Source organism: Zalophus californianus, chromosome 3 (genome assembly GCF_009762305.2).
Source record: "Zalophus californianus isolate mZalCal1 chromosome 3, mZalCal1.pri.v2, whole genome shotgun sequence".
NCBI classification, from domain to species: domain Eukaryota; kingdom Metazoa; phylum Chordata; class Mammalia; order Carnivora; family Otariidae; genus Zalophus; species Zalophus californianus.
In genome coordinates, this window is record NC_045597.1 from 192,337,049 (window position 1) to 192,356,460 (window position 19,412).

General features: G+C 57.5%; 2 protein-coding genes across 3 annotated transcripts in view; both read right to left on the minus strand.

Moving 5' to 3' along the window:
- Positions 1-3,762: 3,762 nt before the first annotated feature.
- HES6 (hes family bHLH transcription factor 6) lies at positions 3,763-5,568 on the minus strand. 2 transcript variants are annotated; one of them, XM_027590037.2, is made up of 4 exons: positions 5,400-5,568; positions 5,239-5,325; positions 5,034-5,115; positions 3,763-4,805 (listed from the first exon to the last, which is right to left on the minus strand). In XM_027590037.2, exons 1-4 carry the CDS (start codon positions 5,478-5,480, stop codon positions 4,381-4,383), a joined length of 675 nt encoding a protein of 224 aa, XP_027445838.2. In that variant the 5' UTR covers positions 5,481-5,568; the 3' UTR covers positions 3,763-4,380. The 2 variants fall into 2 exon arrangements, with proteins under 2 accessions (XP_027445838.2, XP_027445839.2); XM_027590038.2 differs by having other exon boundaries at positions 4,526-4,805; positions 5,074-5,115.
- A 4,433-nt stretch (positions 5,569-10,001) lies between these two features.
- The window catches only part of PER2 (period circadian regulator 2), a 39,280-nt gene continuing 29,869 nt past the window's right edge, over positions 10,002-19,412 (minus strand). The window contains 7 exon segments of the mRNA XM_027591138.2: positions 10,002-12,146; positions 14,107-14,183; positions 14,186-14,256; positions 15,181-15,373; positions 16,432-16,618; positions 18,188-18,973; positions 18,975-19,018. Of these exon segments, the coding sequence (XP_027446939.2) occupies positions 11,997-12,146; positions 14,107-14,183; positions 14,186-14,256; positions 15,181-15,373; positions 16,432-16,618; positions 18,188-18,973; positions 18,975-19,018 (1,508 nt within the window). The 3' untranslated portion in view covers positions 10,002-11,996.

Sequence of the window (19,412 nt, forward strand, 5' to 3'; positions counted from 1 at the left end):
TCCGGCGGGGCGGGGTGAGGGCGTGGCCAATGCCTCCGGCCCGCTGAGCGCGGAATGCCCGCCAGCGTCTCCGAGCGCCTCGGTGAGCTGGGCGCCGGGGAGTCCAGCCCGAGGGCCCCTGGAGCTCTGCTCCCTTATTCCCAAATCCCTCCGGTTTCCCCAGCGCCGGCTCCAGGCCGTCCAGGAACGGCACTGAGCGAGACTGACCGGATCCTCGCTCTCAGGTCTCTAGCCAAGGCCCGAGCCTAGAGCAGAGCTACGGGAGGGAGGGACCCCGGAGGCGGCGTCTGCCAGGAGCCCCACGTGGAAGTGGGGAGGCGAATTGGCCCTGCTGCCCAAGTCCAGGTTAAAGATGAGATGAGGATGTCAGCACTGTCGGTGGAAAGATGACAACTGGAGAGTGGATTTAGAAGTAGAGCTCATGGGGTGCCTGGGGGGCGCAATCGGTTGGGTGCCCGACTCTTGGTTTGGGCTCAGGCCGTGATCTCAGGTTGTGATCTCGGGTGGGATCAATCCCTTTGTGGGACTCTGCGCTCAGCGGGGAGTCTGCTTGGGACTTTCCTCTCCCTCTGCCCCTCCCGTTCGTGCTCTCTCTCAATAAATACATAAATCTTAAAAAAAAAAAAAAGTATAGCTCATGCACTTGATTGGCTGAAGGTGAGATGACAGGCGAAGAAAGAGTGTGGCTTCTATAGATTTTTTTGCCTAATCAGTGGGGTGCCATGAACGGGCAGTGAGTGGGGTAGTGACAGTGCATCGGCTGTGAGAGTCAGTGGCGCTTGGGCTGTGGTTTGTGATGCCCATCAGACGTCGGAGTGGAGATACTAAGCAAACAGGAGAGTATAGGGGCCCACAAGGATGGAGATGGGCTTTGGATCAAGGGCGCACGATGGGACAAAACAAATGGACCGAGTGGGGTCTGGGCAGGGTGACAGGGAAGGACACAGAGCCTCAAGTGTGCATCTAGGAGAGGCGAATCTAGCAAAGGAGATTGGGATGGCCAGTGACAACCCAGGACACTGGGTGTTTTAGAGTTCGAGAGAAGAGAGAGTTTCAGGAGGGAGGGGCTGATAACCCAGGAGTGCTTCACTGGCAGAAGGTTGAGCAAGAAACTTAAGACAGGACCGCTGGACTTGGCAACTTGGCAGTCACTTGGAGATTTTGACCAGGGCAGGGTCACTGGAGGGAGGGAACAATGGCCTGACTGGAAAGGCATGAAGGGAGGTGAGAGGTGCGCAAGTGGAGACAGCTCGTGTAAACGGCGCTTTTACGCTTTGACGGAATGTTGCTTTCGAGCAGAGCAATGAGGCAGAGGCTAATAGGGTACGGCAAAGTCCAAGGAGGTCTTATCTCCGCTTTCTCCAGAAGGAGACATTTCAGCTTCTTTGCAGAATGAGGCAGAGGGAGGAGAGGATTAGTGATGCAGCAGAGTCACTGAGAGGTCGAGGGGACCAAATCCGATGCCTGCGTGGAAGGCTGGCACCATACTGCATCATGATGGAAGGCAGGATGCCTGGGCAGAGGCCCACGTGGATGGTTGGCAGATTAGTGGTCCCCCAGAGATGTCCACATCATCATTCCTGGAACTTGTGAGTGTGTTACCTTACATGAGTCCCGCAAAAGAGGTTTTGCAGATCTGATTGAGGATTAAGGGCCTGGGGACAGGGAGATTATCCTGGATTATCCAGGTGGGCCCAGTCTCATCATGAGGGTCCTTAAAAGTAGAAGGAAGAGGGAGGCACAAGGGTCAGAAGGAGATGTGACTATGGAAGAAGGGTGTGATAGATGCATTGTTGCTGGCTTCGAAGGTGGAGGAAGGGGGCCACCAGCCAAAGAATGTGGGTGACCTCTGAAGCAGGAAAAGGAAAGGAAATGAATTCACTCTCAAGCCTCCATGAAGGAATGTAGCTGTTCTGAAAGCTCTAGGTTCTTGTTTAGCCTAGTGAATCCTGTGTCAGACTTCTACAGAAATGCAAGATAATAATGTTACTTTAAGCCACCAAGTTTGTGGCGATTTATGGTAGCCACAGAAGACTAATACAGTGGGCCAGGGACTTGAAGTGGGAGGAGGCTCATCTCAGGGAATGACGAAGCAATGCTACCAAAGTCAAGAGCAAGGCCTGTGAGGGAGCCTTGGGGGTTTCCGAGAGGGGAGGTGGTATGAAATAGTTGTCTGGCAGAGTGGGAAATTTGCAAAGAGCTTTTGAAGGAATGAAGGCAGGAAGCTGGTGGTCCAGGCTCCAAGAGGCGAGAGCAGCTCTCACTCACAGAGGCTGACTGTGGTCGCCACTCTGGGGACCACTTACATGTCTGGTAAAGAGGCTGCTCCTGAGGCACACCGTACAAACTGGCTGAATCAGAGGTGGCAGGAGCGTAGGACCACTGCTTTGGCTTTAGTGGCTTCTGACCTGAGGCGGGTCCTGGTCCCAGCGACACCCTTCCCCCCAGGTCAGCCTCCTGCACCTTGCATCCCGAGTCCTGGGTCCCCTTGGCCCTCTTCCAGGGTCTCTGGGAGAATGTGACAAAGTGTGGGCATGAGAGGAAGGAGTTGATGCTTCAAAACAGTCCCTGGCAGATGCCCCCCAAATGGCTTTGGGACTCATCACAGTGGCCTTTGGGTGCTGTCGGAAGCCACAGGCAACTGAGACCTGCATGGGCACCTGTGCTCCATCCGTGTCCCCATGGACACATCCTACATCAGTCTGTCTGGGGCAGCTAAAATAATCCCAGGAATAACGTTTCCATCCCTCTTGAGCCCTCCCTTGTGGAGCTGCCTCTTCCACCCCGTCCCAACCTCTCCCCAGTCGCTAAAAATAAATTGCATCTGGTTAGAGCCTAGTGGCTGAGGTCTGAGACTGAACCACAGGGGGCCAATGTGAAACACCCCTGGTGGCCAGGACCCGCCGGGAGGCTTTTGTCAAAGGGCTGCTGGGAAAGATGTTCTTGAAGCCAAGGCGCCCAACCAGAGAAGAGATCCACGTGTCAATCCTGAGTTGTCACACCGCAGCCCCAGTCTGGGCACTGGCAACTCAAGTTGCTTTGGGGTCCTGGAGTAGGAGTGACCGGGCCGGGCTCCCTGTGGCAGTGACCGCTGTCAACTGACCACCTGCTGTCTGCGGGCCCTGGCCTAGCCCAGGAGGGAACCTCCCTCCACCCCCGCTGCCCGTCCCCTCCCCCTCCTTCCAAGGTCTCTGACCTCTTGGGCAGCCCACTGTGACCTCTAGTCCAAGCTGAGTAGAGCAACAGGGCTTGCACTTCAAGCCATGAAGGGGAGGCTCTCCATGTCCCTGAACTCACTGGTACTGGGGGAAGATCCCTCTTCTGCCAGGAAAAGTGACCACCTCACACAAGTAGACTGACATCTGCATCACGCTCGTGGATCCTAAAACAGGTCTTTGAGAGAAACTTCCAAACCACATGGCTGGGGAGTAGGCATTAGTTTTGTTCCTAGAAGGTCACGAACCAGAGAATGGTTGGGGGGACGGGCTGTTCCCCTGTTGCTTTGTTACTTGGGAGACAAACCCCATGGGCAATGGTATCCATCTCCAGGATGCCGTGACACAGTTCCTGGGGAGGTGGAAGCAGTGTCCACCGTGAGACGCGCCGCAGGGTGTCTCCTCTCCATCACCACTGTGCTCCTCATGCTGCTGACAAAGGGTGAGAGCTTTTAGAAACATTTGCCAGCATCAGATACAAGAAAAACGCCCCTCGAGTAGTATTTACACATTAGACACATCAATGACGCGACATCGTTCAGTCCCACTCCAGAAGGGTAGCTAACTCTCCAAGATGCTTTATTTAAGAAAACTGGAACACGTGGTGGTAACCTAACACACAGACTCAAGACGTCCAGGGAGCTTTGCTTCTCTCTGGCAGGTGGAGGAAGCACCCGCCTCTCCTGTGTCCTGACTCAAGTGGCGAGTTCAAGCTTCTGCTCAGGCCAGGGCTGTCAGGGTCTGAGGTGTCCCTCTGTCCCGTCACTAGTGCCCAGGCCCGAGAAGGACTTCGGCACCATTCTGGTCACCCCTGCCCCCAGATCCACACGGTACCTGAGAAGGCTGGGACAGTGAAACCCTGGAAAGCCCTGGTTCCCTAAGATTCCTCCTGTAGCTCCTGCCCTCCACCCACGGGCGGGGGGGGGGGCGGGGGGGGGGACGGGACTGTGGGGTCCGTAAGAGATACTTCCTGAAGAAACAGGGCTAGGGGCCTGACTGGGCTGGTCATCCCAGACTGCCCGGCAACCCAGCCACTGGAGGAAGAGAGCAGGCAGCCCTGGGAGACAGCCAGGCCCCCTTGCCCCACCACATCTGGACCGCAGGGAGGAGGGAACAGAGCAAGGGAAGGCCACGCCCACCCTCGCAAACCTCGGGCTGGTGTTAGTCACCAAGGCCTCCAGACGCTCTGAGCTATGCGGGCAGCGGTCAGGCTGCCCAGGCCCACTGGCACCAAGTCTGGCCCTTCAGCAGGCGCTCGGGTCAGTTCAGCCTCGGGGGCCTCCTCCAGGTCGGAGCACAGGTCGTCCCCGGGGCCTGGGGTACTGGGCTGAGGGGACCCCAGGACCCCTCCCGTGGGCCAGCCGCTTCGCCCAGGGGCTCCCGGAGGCCCGGCCAGGGCGTCCCCCAGCAGATCCCGGAAGCTGCTGCCCTCGCGCAGAGGCATGGACTCGAGCAGGTGGTTCAGGAGTTCTGCGGCGACGGTGGCATCGATGGCCTGGCACGTGGACACGAACGTGTGCACCTCGTGCATGCACTGGATGTAGCCAGCCGCGAAGCGCTCGCTTGCTTCCGCCTGCAGCTGCTCGCGCTCTGCGCCAGGAGTGGGAGGGAGAGAGCGGCGCCCCGTCCGGTAAGCAGCCACTGCGGTGGCCCGGCCCGCCCAGCCCGCGGGGACAGGGCTCACCCACGAGACCCGGAGGTCGCCCTCGCCGCCGACAGTGCAGGGGGGCGCCGGGCGGGGAAGTCCCCAGTCCGCGGCCGGGCACAGGCTGGGCGAACGCGCCCCGCGCCCCGCCCGCGCGCCCCACCGCCACTCACCGCGCGCCCGGCCCCGCAGCGTGCCCTGCACACGCCGCACCGTCAGCTCCAGCACCTCGGCGTTCTCCAGCTTGGCCTGCACCTGCGCCGGCGGGAGCGCCGGGGGCGTGTGGGGGGTCGGTGAGGCCGGGCGGCGCCGCGAACCCCGCTCTCCGGCCCAGCGGCCCCAGGGCGCCCGCCAGCTCGCCCGGCGACCCCGTCTCACCTCGGCGCCCGCCAGCAGCAGCCGCAGCTCCTGAAGGCTCTCGTTGATCCGCGCGCGCCTCTTCTTCTCCACCAGGGGCTTCCGGGCCTGCGGGAAGCGGGCGACTGAGCTCAGGTCCCGGGCCTCCCGCCCGCCTGCCCCCCTGAGGCCCCGGCCCGCACCTTGCGGTCCCCCCGAGTCTCCCAGCCGTCCTCATTCTCCCGGCTCTCACGGTCCCGGCCGGGCGCCGGGGGCGGAGCCATGACCCGCACCGCCCAGAGCGGGGCGAGCGCGACTAGCGCCCGCGCCCCTTGCCTTGCTCCGGTGGGGCCGCCGCAGCCCTCGCTCCTTCGCGTCTTCCGCCCGCCGCGGCCCCTCCCCTTTTATAGCATCTTATTTGCATCTCAATGCACGGATTGGCCGCGCGGGCCCCGAGCCGCGGGCTTCGAGGTGCGCCGCGGCCAATGGGAGCGGCGCGCATTGTCCGGCCCCGCCGCCCGGGTCGGCGGGCAGCTGGTGGGGCGTGGTCGGCGGGCGGGGCCCCCAGCCCGGCCTCCTCGCAACCCCAGCGGCTTGGGCACCCGAGGGGGCGGTGACCCGGAGAGCGGCGGCCAGGGCTGCGTCTGTTGCTCTCCCTACCTGAGCAAGGCCCCCAGGTCTGCTGTGCGTGGGAGCAGCATTCATTCAGTCACACTTGTCCTAGTTCGTGCAAGGTGCCTCCCGGGAGGAGCGCTCCCGCGCGACTGTCGGGGTGCTGGATTCTGTAGGGCAGAGCCACAGTCAACGCCGCGGTCTCTGGACCTGGAAAGGTCTACGGGTCCGGCTGGGGATAGCTGCGGAGCCCCGGGGAGATGGGGGCCCACCGGGTAGCGGCGGTGGCAGCGGCCCTATGGCTCCGTTGAGTTTCTTGCGCATCTGTGGGTCCCGACACCGGACTCGACCCTCGACACCGCCCTCCGCCCGCGCGGGGATCCTCGTGGGGCGGGGTCCGCCGGCCAGCCGGCACCGCCCCTCCTCCTGGCGCTCCTTCTCAGGTCACCCTTCCCCCCCCGCCGCTTCCTCCCTGGTACCACCCACCACCGCCCCTCACCAGCCGCCCATTCTCTTCTAATCATCATCGCTGTCTCCCCTGAGCTCCCCATGTCCCCCTAACCCCCTTCGCGCCCTTGTCCCCCTGTGACCTCCCTTTCCCTCCCAGCCACACCCCCCGCCCCCGCTGTACATCCCTGACCCCCCTCCCCACCCTTCACTGTTCCTCCTCCCGCCCACTCTTCCCGGTCCTCCCTGCTCCCCGCCCGTCCTTCTGTGGTCCCCACTCCTGTTCGTTCGCCCTGGCCAGTCTCCTTCGTCCCCGGTCCCCCGCCCCGTCCCCCCTCGGCTCCGTTTCCCTCCCAGCCCTCCCCTCACCAGATTCGCGTAGGCCGCCGTCTGGTCCCCGTAACTTGATGCCCATGACAGTTGGCAGCTGCAGCCGCTTCGGTGGAGAAAAGCGGGGGCCGCGCCAAGAGCGACAGGTGTTGGCCGCGCCTTTGTCTAGGCCCGCTTTGTCCGGCGGCGGATGGCGGGTGAGCCTGTGTCCGCCAGACGACCGCCACCCCCACCGCAGGCCGCCCATCTGCCAGACTGGCCTCCCTGTGGGTGGGGTGAGTGGGCGGGGGGGGGGCCGCGACCTTGGGCAGCACCCTGGGGACCGCCGCCTGTTCCCTGCTCCACTGGCTTAGGTCCACTTCACGGCGCACCCAGGTTGGAATGGGAAAATGGGCTGTGGCCGCCAGGCCTTCACAAAGACTGAGCCTGCCACCTGGAACACTCTTCAACACTCCCCCAAATATCTATTTCCTCACTGTTTAGGTCTCAGCTTCCCTATTCCTCTTCCTCTTTCTGGTGGGAGTGCACCTGCCCCACAGTAGCACTGCACCCTTACCCAGTCCCATACTACTCACCAGGGATTGGGATTGTCAGGGTCTGGTCCACATCCCTCCAGACAATAAGCATCCCTTTGTCAAGGTACCTACCTAGAACCTCCTATCTACCTCCAGCACAGAGCCTGGCCTCAGCAGAAGCCTGGGTGGGTAGGGAAGGTGAGGGGATGTCCCAAGCCTGGCTGGAAAGCAGCAGGGGAAGGAAACATCCAGGGACTGCAGTGCAGTGAGTGGTAGTACTAGGCCACAAATATGCCCCACCCCAGCCACCTAAGATGGATCTTACTCCCTGTGACTATTTCACTTTGGGGTCTCCACTAGAAGGACCTTTACAAACAGGGTGAGTTTGGTAAGAGGTTTGACGTTTCCCAAAGTCACCTCACTGACGTCTATCTATAGCTACCTGAGAGTCTCTTCTGTCGATTTTCACCTCTCATCACTCAGCCTCTTGTTTGCTTCTCTGTGAGCAGGCTTCTAAGACCTTCCCAGCCTAGCATTGATCATCCAGGTAGAAACCTACCCCTTTACTTCAGTCATCCCCTGCTGTTTTCAGTCCCCCCTGCATGCCAGAAAGCTCAGGTCTCTCCCTTCCCCCTCACCTGGCTGCTCAGAGACCCAAATGCCCTTCTCCCCTTACCCCTAGTGGTGGGGCTGACAGGGGAGGGGGCTCAGTGTGGACCCCATGAGAGCCCATAACTGGTCTGTGACTTTACTCTTCTTCACCACTTAGACATCACTCCGGGGAAGGAGACCCCTAAGTAAGTACAATTAAGTTTCCACTACTTTGAGAATCTGAAATATGGAAAAAGAAACTCAGTGGTATTTCTTGTAGTCTGATGCATATGCCTCCCTTTACCCATTGTATTATTTGAACAAAGCCAAACAAGTATTTTAGAATGCTCTCCACGAAAGGCAGTTCCTGTTGGAACATGATGGTCAGTGCCCCAGGGGAGGCCTCTGGGAAAAGATCAATAGAACACTTGGTTGGATGGGGCATGGGTGTAGGGAGGAAGGCATGGTAGAGGTGGATAGTGCAAGCAAAAAATGAGAGGCAACTAGGAACTCCAGGAAAAACAAAAAACTCCCCCCAAAGAGAAATGTAATCTCAGCACATTGACTGACCTAGGAGCTAACAGTTCCTTCACAGTCAAAACAATGTAACACTGTTCATGAGGTTTCAACATTTAGAATCAATCTATAGAGAAGGGAAGGAGGACTTATTATGGTTATGGAATATGATATAAAGTTGACTTCGTAAAAACAAAAGGATAGGTAACAGTTGTCAGGAGAAGGGAGGAGGCTGAAGGGAGGGAGAGGGACCTTAAGACTCTCATCTTACATGGGAAAGTGGGGTTTGAGGAATGTTGTCCATAGAGTTGAAGGAAGGAGAAATTAAGTGCTGGGATAAGCCTCGTTGTGACCAAGTACCCCGAGGTAAAAAAGCACGAGGATAGAGCAGGATATTAGGAATCGATAAGATCTTTGGATGGACCAGAAGTTGCCCAAGGCCCCATCTTTGAAGTTCGCCTCAATTTCCCTTAGTGCATCCGTTGGCTGGCTGGCTTGGCCTTTTCCTCCCAGAAGCCTGGTTGTTCCATCTCAGGGCCACCAAGCCCCCTCTCCCCCCTTTGCACAACCTCCCCTAGTGGACCCATTTCCTGCCATTTGTCTCTTGGACTGATCCTACCTTCAAAGGTTGCTTGAGCACAGACTTCCTGAGCATTTGGGCCCTTTGATCCCCCCAGATCCAGGAACAGAGGCCCGCAGAGGCTGGGCAGGTCTGTGGTGGCCACAGGGGGACCAGTTAGCGGCAGGGGTGGCAGGCCATAAATCCCCAGGGAACAAAGGCAGCAGCCAGCCTATGGATGTTCAGGGCCCTCGTAGGCAATCAGCCCAGAAAGCTTGGATAAGCTCCTTTTGGTCTGGAAATAAAGTGGGGGGGGGGTGCCTTTGGGGTTATATGGTAAATAAAAACAGAATTAAGAGTCCCCAGTGGCATTCAGTTTGGTGAAACAGCCATATCTGGCCATTTAAGGCCAGTTTGCAGAGGCTTCTATACTCACTGGGAGAACTTTTTTCTTTGTCTCCCCACCCACACCCCGTCTCCCCATCACCACTAGGTCAGGAGGCAGGGGGTCAAGCCCCTGCTTGACCTCAGGGAGCTTCTGGGAGGCTGGGCACTGGATCCAGGATCCATTCATCTCTTTGCTCGGGTCCCCATGGTGCTGGCACGAAAAGTGGGAGGGGGCTGGAAGCAGGACTCCCCTGTTTGGACCAGCCCCGCAAGGCTTCATCAATGTGGCAAGAGCTGGGAGTGTGGGGCGGGGGGATGGTGCGGAGCCGCCTCTGCGGTCTCCGATGGGGACATGAGGCCTTTCTGGCTGCCATCCTCCTGACCTCTGCCTTCAGCCCCGTGACCAGCACGCTGCCAGCTAGCCCAGGAGGCATAGACAACCTTGGGCAGGGCACAAAGGGAACAGAGTAGGTGCCTGGGGCCACCTCAGAGTGGACGGAGCTGGGAGCTGAGTCAGGCAGCCCCACCCCTGCATCTGCAAGTGAAATGCCCGTGGGAGCGCTGGATCACAGGATTAGTTTACATTTTGTGACTTTCTACATCCTAAGACTTCACTGGGCAGCTCTGGCAGCGTGTGGTGAGGCGGCACGGAAGAGAGATGCCCACGCGCCCGCCAGGGAGGGGCTCACTGTGCAATGGAAGAGATGAGGGAGCCCTTGGTGACAGACGTGTCCCTCACACAGCATTTCTGGAGTTCTTTTTTCTTTTCTTTTTTTTAATCTTTTGGTAATCTTTGATCTCTCTTATTCTTGCTCTGTGCTACATTAAAAATACATACAATTAACAACAAAAATATACTTGCTTTATTTACCAATTTTCTAAAAAGCAAAAACAGTCATAAAAAGACACAAGCAGTAAACAAACATATTGCACTGGGTGAAGAAAGTTTGTTTGTGCATGAACAAACCACTTGTCCGGCAAGGCTTACCAAGTCATTACACAGACTCTGAGAGCTTATTTACATGTCTTTTTAGGAATAGATTAAAAAGAAGGCTCAGTTTAAAATCGAGAAAAAAAGGTTTTATAACCCCTGTGTAAGCACACATACTAAAGAAAACACGTCTCGATGCGTGGCACCGTGTAAACAATTTCACAAAATGCTCCTACTGTCAACTTCTGAGCACGGGTTTAAAGCTATGCACTTAACAATCAATGAGCACAAATCATGTAAATAAAATAATGCTGATGGTAAACATTCATAACACTGGAAAACGTTTTGACAGTTGTATGTTCAGGTAACATACATGTGACCTTGACTAGCATCTAATCCCTTAATGATCGGACTTCAGAGGGAGGAGGCAGGTTCGGAGGCATCTATTCTCCACAACAGACGCAGAGGTTATTACCTCATTTTGGGCATCTGAAGGTGCTGTTTCTTTACACATAGTTAAAAAAAAAACCCCCACCAGTATTCTTATACTTGAGCTTATGAGAAATCGGATTACTATCCAAACGTAAGACGGAAAACCAAGCCATTCCAAGGAGGCTCCATTTACTCTAGCAGCCGCTTCTCTCTCAGAGGACAGGGGGAAGCCCGCTTTCTTTTCGGTTTCTGCAAACTCGACCCGATTTTAAGTCAATTGTTTCACCTGTGGTAACTTTCCATTCACTCCAGGGACCAATATAGCTTTTCCCCAATCTTTAGGATACATGATGCAACGTGAGGTTTTCTAAGGAGATGGGCAGACTGGCCTCACTCTTCCCCAGGGGTCCCAGTGATGCTAGGACCGTCACTGCAAAGACTGGAAACTGCCCCAAGTGAGGTCAGGCTCATGAAAAGAACGAGGGCTGGCGTCCCAGCCCAGGGTGCAGGGAGAGGTGAGCTCACGGCACCCAGGAAAACACAGACGGGGTCACCAGCTCACAGTGTCAGAGCTCATGTCCGGGAGGCTCCAACTGAAGGACAAACACCAACAGGTCCCAGATGTGGCGGTCAGAGCCTGGTCTGCAAAGGGAAGTCACCACAGAGACAGTCAACACCGTATTTTGTCTACATATGGGTCATGTCTGAAAAGGATACAAGAATGATGTAGAAATATGCAGAAGGTTCTGGGTGTGTGCTAGTCTGATGGAGTTGGCCACACAAACCACGGGGGCCTCTTGTGTCCAGAGTGAGCATCTCTCCTTTGTTCGCCCCAAACACAAGCTACATCAGATTGAAACGTTTGCCACTGTAGTAGCCGAAGCAGAAGGTGCTGGTTTGCTGAGTACACTTCACGCCGATCCACGTGAAACACTTTGACAGAAAATTAGGAGAGGCTGTGATCTCCATTTGATGTTTCAAAAACTAGTTGGACTAAATGATGACTTAGATGAAGAGCAGCCCCCAGAGCACAGGATCTGATCTAATCCAAACACACCCAGGGCAGCTCCGGAAGGACCGGGGGCATCCCGGCTGTTTGCCACAGCCTGGAAGATGCCTCTGGACACCCCCGGAGGCCAGTGAGAAGCTTCCTCAAGTCCACGGACCTCCGAGAGCCCTAGGGAAACCTCCCTGCTGCGTGCACAGGGGATTCAGTCTTTCTCAAGTTAAATAATCATGAAATCTGTCCCAAACTCTGTATTTACGTTTTAAATAGAAATGTCTATTTCCTCCTAATCCCTTCCCACCCTCAACCATTTTAAATCATTCCTTCAGAAAATTATGCGTTTTTTTCCTAAAACAAAAAAAAAAGCAACATAAGTTTATCTGTCCATTTCATTACAAACAGATGTGAAAATCTTTCATCGCTTCTGAGCACCATCTAATGTAGATCACGGGCTGTCGGGTGCAGGGAGGAGAGTTAGGTCCGTTCTTCAAATCTGTGACTCAAGGGGGCTCCATTTTCCTCCTCTTTGGCGTCTGTGGCTTCACTGAGACCCAGGGTTGGAGCATCTTCCTCATACGGTACACAGATGTCGTCTTGTCCCTTATTCTCACAGTAAACACATTCCTTAAAGGGAAAAGTATAAAGTCAGTAACAAAAATGACATCTTCATTACCAAAAAGTGGTTTCTACCTGCGGGGGGTGCAGGTGACCTGGGGTTCAGCCCTGTGAGGCTGCTGGAGAGCGGCGGGGCTGGGAAGGCTCTGAGGGGCCGCTGGGACCTCGCCTGCTCTTGACGGAGGTCAGTGCTGCCCCCCAGGCGCCCCAGTTCCCCAAGGCCAGGGGAGCATCCGGGCCCTTATCTGAGAGGCAGCTCTACATGGTGAGGGGACAGCAGAGCCAGCAGCTCGGGGTCTGTCCCAGCTCCTCCCTTCTTGCCTGTGGGGCCGCAGTCAAGGCCCAGTTTAACTGCCTTCTCCAACCTCAGTTTTCTAATCCAGAAAATGGAGCATCAAGAATGTACTGTCTCATTCCCTATCTGTTAAGCACCTATAATGCTCCAGGCAGGTCCTAAGCGCTGGGATTCACCAGTGAACAAAGACGAAAATCCCTGCCCTGGTAGGGGAGAGAGATCCTGGTAAGGGGAGGGACAATAATGTCCCCGGCGTATTCAAGATGAAAGCCTAGGTGGACATGGGACACGGCATACGGACGAGGCCTGCAGTCTTACTCTGGACCTTTAGAACAGGCCAGAGAAAGTTCCTGATGGAAGAGGGTTCTGTGACACCCTCCCCTCACAGGGTGGACCCTCACTCCCCTTCCCTGCGGCGTGGGCTGAACTTAGCGATCACCTCCCACACCAAGAGGAGGTGAAGATGTGCTGGAGGGCAGTATGGGACCCCCGAGGCTGGGTCCTAAGAGGCACTGTGGCTCCCTCCTGTCCTCTCTGTGGAGCAGGCTGCCATGCCACAAGGACACCAGGCAGCCCTGCAGAAAGAGGCCCATGTGGGGCACGTGAGGGAGCCTCCTGGGAAGTGTGTCTTCCAGCCTTCAGATGATCACACACGCCCCGGCCAACATCTTGCCTTCACCTTCAGGACAGACCCTGAGCCAGAACTGCCCGACCAAGCTGCTCTTAAATTCCCAGACCAAAGAAACACTGGGAGATCATAAGTGTTCACTGCTTTAGGCCACTAAGGTTTGGGGCTTTCTGCTATGAGGCAACAGACAATTCTGTGGCACGTGACGAGAACCCCTGAAGGAAGCCAGGAGGAGCCGCATGACTGAGCGAAGGGCTTCCAAGCCGAGGGGAGGGCAGGTGCAAAGGCCGGACGGCAGGGGCCTGCCCGCTGCGTTCAGGGACAGGCGGGAGGCCCGCGTGGCTGCAGAGAGCGAGGGAAGATAAACAGCAGATGGGGAGGCGTGTCAGATTTTTATGGCTTTGCAGCACTTTACTCCGACTGGGCTGGGGCTCGGCTGGCGGGGGACACGACTGTAGGGACAGGGGGAGGGACCTGCGGGGGGGGGACCCGCAAATATCCCCTGAAGGAGCACGGGCAGCTTGGGGCAGCCAGTGGTGCTGGAGGGCACGGGGGTCTTGTCCCAAAGGCGGAGGACAGACATGGCGGTGCGTTCGGCGGCTGAAGGACACGGGCACCCTGAAGCCAGCGGCTGCCAGGGTGTGGGGCTGGGCACAGACACGTCCCGGCAAGTCCCGAGCGGAGAAGGCGCAGCTGCTGGCCCCCGAGGCCGCTGGGCATGGTGTTGCCACCATTACGTCCACGTGGACACAGAGGGTCCACGATAGGACAGCTGCTTCCTGTTCTGTTTGCTTTTTCAATTGGAAACGGAATTGAAACAAAGAAACAGCATTCAAATTTCCGTCTGCAATTGAGAGGGAATATTCAGAAGACCTTTTTGGGGACAAGGTTGCAAAGTTCTTTAAAGTAGGCTCAATGGCATCCCCACATCGTTCGTCTTCATGAACCAAACTGTTTTTAGCTGGAGAATTTTGAGGCCTACAGGACAGCGGCAAGGGCAATAGGCAGTGGTCCCAGCACAGCGCAAACGAGGGCGCCGAGCTCACCGCGAGGTCCAGGGCGGCGGGCAGGCGGCAGGCCTGCAGCCACGGGTGTGCCTCCTGCAGTTCCCGCCTCTGCGCGCCGTGAAGCGGGGCTGGGAGCTCTGCAGCGCTCTCAGCTTCTCCCGGTCTTCCTTCAACACTGTTTCCAGAGCCCTTCACAGAACAGAAAGAGGTAAGCGGCACGGTGTCTTAAGGGGGTTCTGCGGATTTTAAAAAAACACACTCTTTTTCTAGCAACTCTTTCAGGATTAATTAATTTCAGGTGATTTTGTTTAAAGCAAGTTTCCTTTTTCTTTAAAATAAATTACCCTACTTAAGGCACCTTAATCTCCCTACCCAATAAACTGTAGTTTTTCTATTAAAATGATAATCCAAGTCACGATCTTGGTTTCATTTTCAATCAGGGGAGCTGGGTACCCACGCTTGGTTCCGCACAGGCTGCTTAACTCCATCAAGGCAGGAGATGGGGTAACCGTCCCTGGCCTCCTGCAAACGCTGGGCTGGCTTGAAGCTGCTCTGGAGATGGAGCCCCAGGGCCGCCCCCACCGCCAGGCCTGGGCCTCAGGGTTCATCCCCGGCTCCCCCACCCTGGGGGCTTTGAGCAGCAGGGACCGTGGCGGTCACTGGAACGGCGTGACACGGAGCCACAGCGGCGGAGGCACAGACCCCGTGGCCACACCACAGAGCAGCTGGTGGCCGGGGCTGCTCACCTCCCTTGGCCTTTGGCTCCTGCATCTCTAGGACAGACACGCCCTATTTCGCCCACAGGGTGAACAGGCAACCAAGCCAAAGGGAAACACTGGCACAAACGCTTCATGAGCACGGAGCGCAGCGTCCCGGGGGGCTGGCAGGGAGCCCGTCCTCCTCACAGCCTGCAGCAGGTCACTCTGCAGGGCTCCGGGGCACACCGTCCACACAGCAGGGCTCCGCGGGACCACAGAGCCGTCCAGAGTGACCGCTTCTCCGTCCACTGTGCTCCACTCAATCTGAGATGAGGCTCTCAGAGGGAAGTCCCCCTGACTGGGCGGCCTTGCTGCTCAGGGAGCCCCACGTCCCTAGGAGAAGGTGGGTGGTTACCGGGAAGGCATCTGGTAGGTCATCATGACGCTGTCATCTGTGTCGGCCATCAGTAGCCAGACGGGCTCCTGGAGGACATACTTGATGAAGTGCTCACTTTCCTCCATGTCCACCTTCGCTTTTGCTTTGTGGTTATTCTCCGAAGAGTCAACGCTTCCGAAATATTTGCTGGTATGACTTGTGTCACTGCTGCCTTTAAAAAACAAAACACGTGGCAAGTGAAAACCTTTCACATGAAATTAAACCTTGTGCAACGGCAGTTTTAGGGAGCTGAACAGTTTTTACTTGGTCACGAGTGCCTAGATTGGCGGATTTTCCCTTCTCTTTCCAGGTCTCAAATTATCTGGATAATTCCAGCGAGCACCATGGAGATGATTCTCTCCCGGGTCAGCCCTGAGAAGTCCAGCTGGGGCTGCATCTTAGAAATCCTGCTCCTTTGGGACGCCTAGGGGGGGCTCCGTCAGTTAAGCGTCCAACTCTTGATTTTGGCTCAGGTCATGACCTCAGGGTCGTGGGATTGAGCCCCGCATCAGGCTCTGCGTGCTGGGCACGGAGCCTCCTTAAGATTCTCTCTCCCTCTCCCTCTGCCCCACCTCTGTCTCCCCGGTAGAAATCATGCTCCCTGCTCCTTGACTAGGCCAGGCCACAGAGAAGCTGGTTTGTAAGCGGGAGGCAGCTGGCCTGGCACACTCTGCCGTGAGCCTCCCGTGGGGAGGGAGCCCAGAGAACAGGTGAAGGCAGGGCTCTCAGTCGGCCGTCCCGGATCACACCCGAGGGATCCTCCCTGGTGAAGCGTGCCGTCCACGCCCTAGGTTCACATGAGGGAGCTACCTCAGCAAGGGGGACACTACTGGCCCTCCTTGCAGGCCCAGAGAGCCCAAGGGATGGTCCAAGATGGTCCCAAAGGGCCGGCGGGGTGGAGACCCACGATGACAGCAATGTCCGTAGCAAACGGGTGGAGGGAATGCGGACCGGCAGGGCGGGCGCAGGAGGAAGAAGCCCTCACCGGCCGGTCCCCACTGCAGCAGGCTCTGGGGAGCCACTTGGAGCACCAGCTGGACGCCCGTGGAGACCTGGTCTGCACCAGATACTGGGCCCTGAGCACACACAGGCCTGTGGCCTGGGGTGCAGGGAAACCTGGGGATGCTCAGGGACATTAGGGGACCATCGCGACCAAACAGACGTGAAATCCAGCAACTGAAACATGCCCACGCTCACAGGATTCGGGTGCTCCCAGCGCCACCTACATACCTGTCCCACTTCTGGATGTATCGCAGCCCAGCGAGGCTGAGCCCAGGAAATCAGAGGTTGCCGAGGCTCCACTCCCAGACGGGGCCGACCCTGTGGCTGAGCACAGGTCCTCATGCAGCAAGAGGTCAAGCAGGCCGCTGGACGTGGAGAGGGCATCACTGTTCCGGGCGTCTGTGGGTTCCTCACGCTTTGGGAACAGGGAGAAGACAGCACAGTCAGGGCTCTGCATACAGAGTGGGGCTTGGCCCACAGTCAGGTCTCAGTGCACAGAGAGAGGCTCTGCGCACAGTCAGGGCTTGGTGCACAGAGCGGGGCTCAGTGCACAGAGAGAGGCTCTGCACACAATCAGGGCTCAGTGCAAAGAGAGAGGCTCTGCGCACAGTCAGGGCTCAGTGCACGGAGAGAGGCTCTGCGCACAGTCAGGGCTCAGTGCACGGAGAGAGGCTCTGCGCACAGTCAGGGCTCAGTGCACGGAGAGAGGCTCTGCGCACAGTCAGGGCTCAGTGCACGGAGAGAGGCTCTGTGCAGTCAGGGCTCAGTGCACAGAGAGAGGTTCTGCACACAGTCAGGGCTTGGTGCACAGAGTGGGGCTCAGCGCATAGTCAGGGTTCTGCGTACAGAGAGGGGCTTGGTGCACAGAGAGAGGCTCAGCGCACAGGATGGGGTGCAGTGCACAGAGCAGGGCTGGGGGGAGCTGCACAGCGCTGTCCGCACAGGGCCGCTCAGGGACAGAGCCAAGTGTGGTCCTCCTTAGGTCACTGGCCCTCCCTTCAGGTGCCAACGAAGAAGGCCAAATGAACACATCCCGCGGTTACTGGGACTACAGCCAATAACACCCTTGCTAGTGGTGTGTAAGTGTCATCTAATAACTGATTTTAGGACAATCTAATAACTAATTTTGGGACAGTCACACCAAAGTCAGTGGTTTTTGGATCCCTGAAAGAAAAGCCTTCGTCCTGTTCCTGCACCCCAGCAGACAGGGAAGCAGGGAAGTGCGTCAGCAGCACCCCAGCGGCCGCTGCCCCAGGTGGGGTGGGGGTGGGGGGCTCTGGCTTCCCAGTGGGGTCAGCCTTGGTCTGGCGGCATCCTGACCCTCCAACCCTCAGAACCAGAACTGTAGGCCCAGGACCCCAGACACAGGAGTCGGGGGCACCCGGGGCACACGGAGGGTGTTCATCTGCGACCACGAGGTTGCGTTTCCCATCCCAGGAGCAAGGGCAGGGAGCGCCAACACACCTCAGCGCCATCACAACACACAAGTGGTTCATCGGAAGCACAATCACAGTTTCCTGAACTGAACGAGAACTGCACACGAGTGTCCCATAGGACTTGGGAGGAGGGGCGCCGATGGCCTGGTTTCAGAGCTCCGTCCTCCCCTCCACCCAGGGGGCCCCCGCTGCCCTCCAAGGGGCCTGCGTTCTGGCATTTAAGCTGACTCTGCTTATCCTTGGAGCTTCGGGTAAAATGTCGGAGCTCACAATGAGTCACGAAGTTGCGTGGGGGCATTTGGACCCCTGTATTCACCGTCAGACAACCTAGCCAGCTTCCTTCATCTGGATCCCTAAATAATAAAAAGCTCCCACAGGCCTACTCTGACGGGGTTGCTGAACTGGAAGACATTCACGTCCAGCCCGTGTATTTACGTCGTGACCAGAACCGTCTGGCAGGAGCCGCAAGAGTCTAAGCACCCGCACGAGAGAGAAGAGCGCGTTTGCCCTGCTGCCTCCTTCAGAGAAGGAACGGCAGGAATGCTTACGATTGGTGAGGCCTTCGGCTTCCGGTCCCAGGAGGTGGCAGGTCTGCAGTCAGGCCCCGCACACGCCGTCCCTGAGGCCCCTGGTGCTCCTGTGGCCGCGGCGCTGCCCTCAGGGGCCTCCTCCAGCTGCAGCAGGTTGAGCTGCAGAGGTGAGCTGCCCCGGGACTGGAAGAGCGGAGGAGAGGCTCTGCCCAGGGGCCCAGAGGCAGCCGGCGGGGAGGCCGGGGTGGCTGTGCGGGACGCTGCCGGCCCACGCTCCGCCTGAGGCCATGTGCATGGCACTTTGGGGGATGAGGTCCGACCAGGGAGCTCGGGCCGTGAGGCAGGGATCACCTCGGACAGAGAGTTACCCTGGCCTGGGAAGAAGGCCTGGGGCAGGCTGTGGGTCACCGAAGGGAAGGAGTGGTTGGGTAACACCAACGCCATGACTGGGGCCAAGGGGACAGCGAACGGCGGCTGCTGGACGGCAAACTCGTGCTGGGCATCCACGGGCGCGGCGGGCACTGCGAAGCTGGCCTGGGAGGCCAGGGGTGCCGCCACCACTGTCCCTGGTGTGGGCAGGATTCCTGGGGCTGGAAACACGGGCAGGGAGTAGGCAGGCACCGGGGCGGGGCCGGGCGTCCTGGGGCAGCTGCACTGGGATGTGTCCGACGGTGACCAGGCTGTGGCGTTCAGGCCCATCAGTGGGGGCCGGTGGGGCGCAGGCCCCCCAGACCCAGTGCTCTCGGAGGAATCTCGAGGCTTGGCCCGTTTGGACTTCAGTTTTCTGTTCTTCCCGGTTTTTTTTCCAAGATGAATCTATTCCAGAGGTATTTCTTAGTCCCGGCACGGCTAAAATAATGGGAAAACACCAGGGTTAAGATATAAACACTTAACGTGACTCCTGCTGTGTCAGTTTTCAGACTCGTAGGCTCCCGGAAACCCAAGGACACCTCCAAGTTCGGCAGTCCTGTGTTTCCAAACGTCAGCCTGTGGCCACTAGGACCACCATCAGGTGCTCCCTGGCCCTCGGTGAAGTGAGAACAGTCAGGGCAAAATGTTCATGAAACCAGAGTCAGCCAATTTTAGGGATTGCCATTAATTGCAAAATCATGTGCCCTGTTTTCTTCTGGTGTTAAAATATCCTTTTTCTTACAAAATAATAGTGATGGAAAGTGGTATTTAAAAGGTTTCATTCGTCCAAAAAGTAAAAAGGCTGGTAAGTCTCCGCTGTTCCCCAACACTG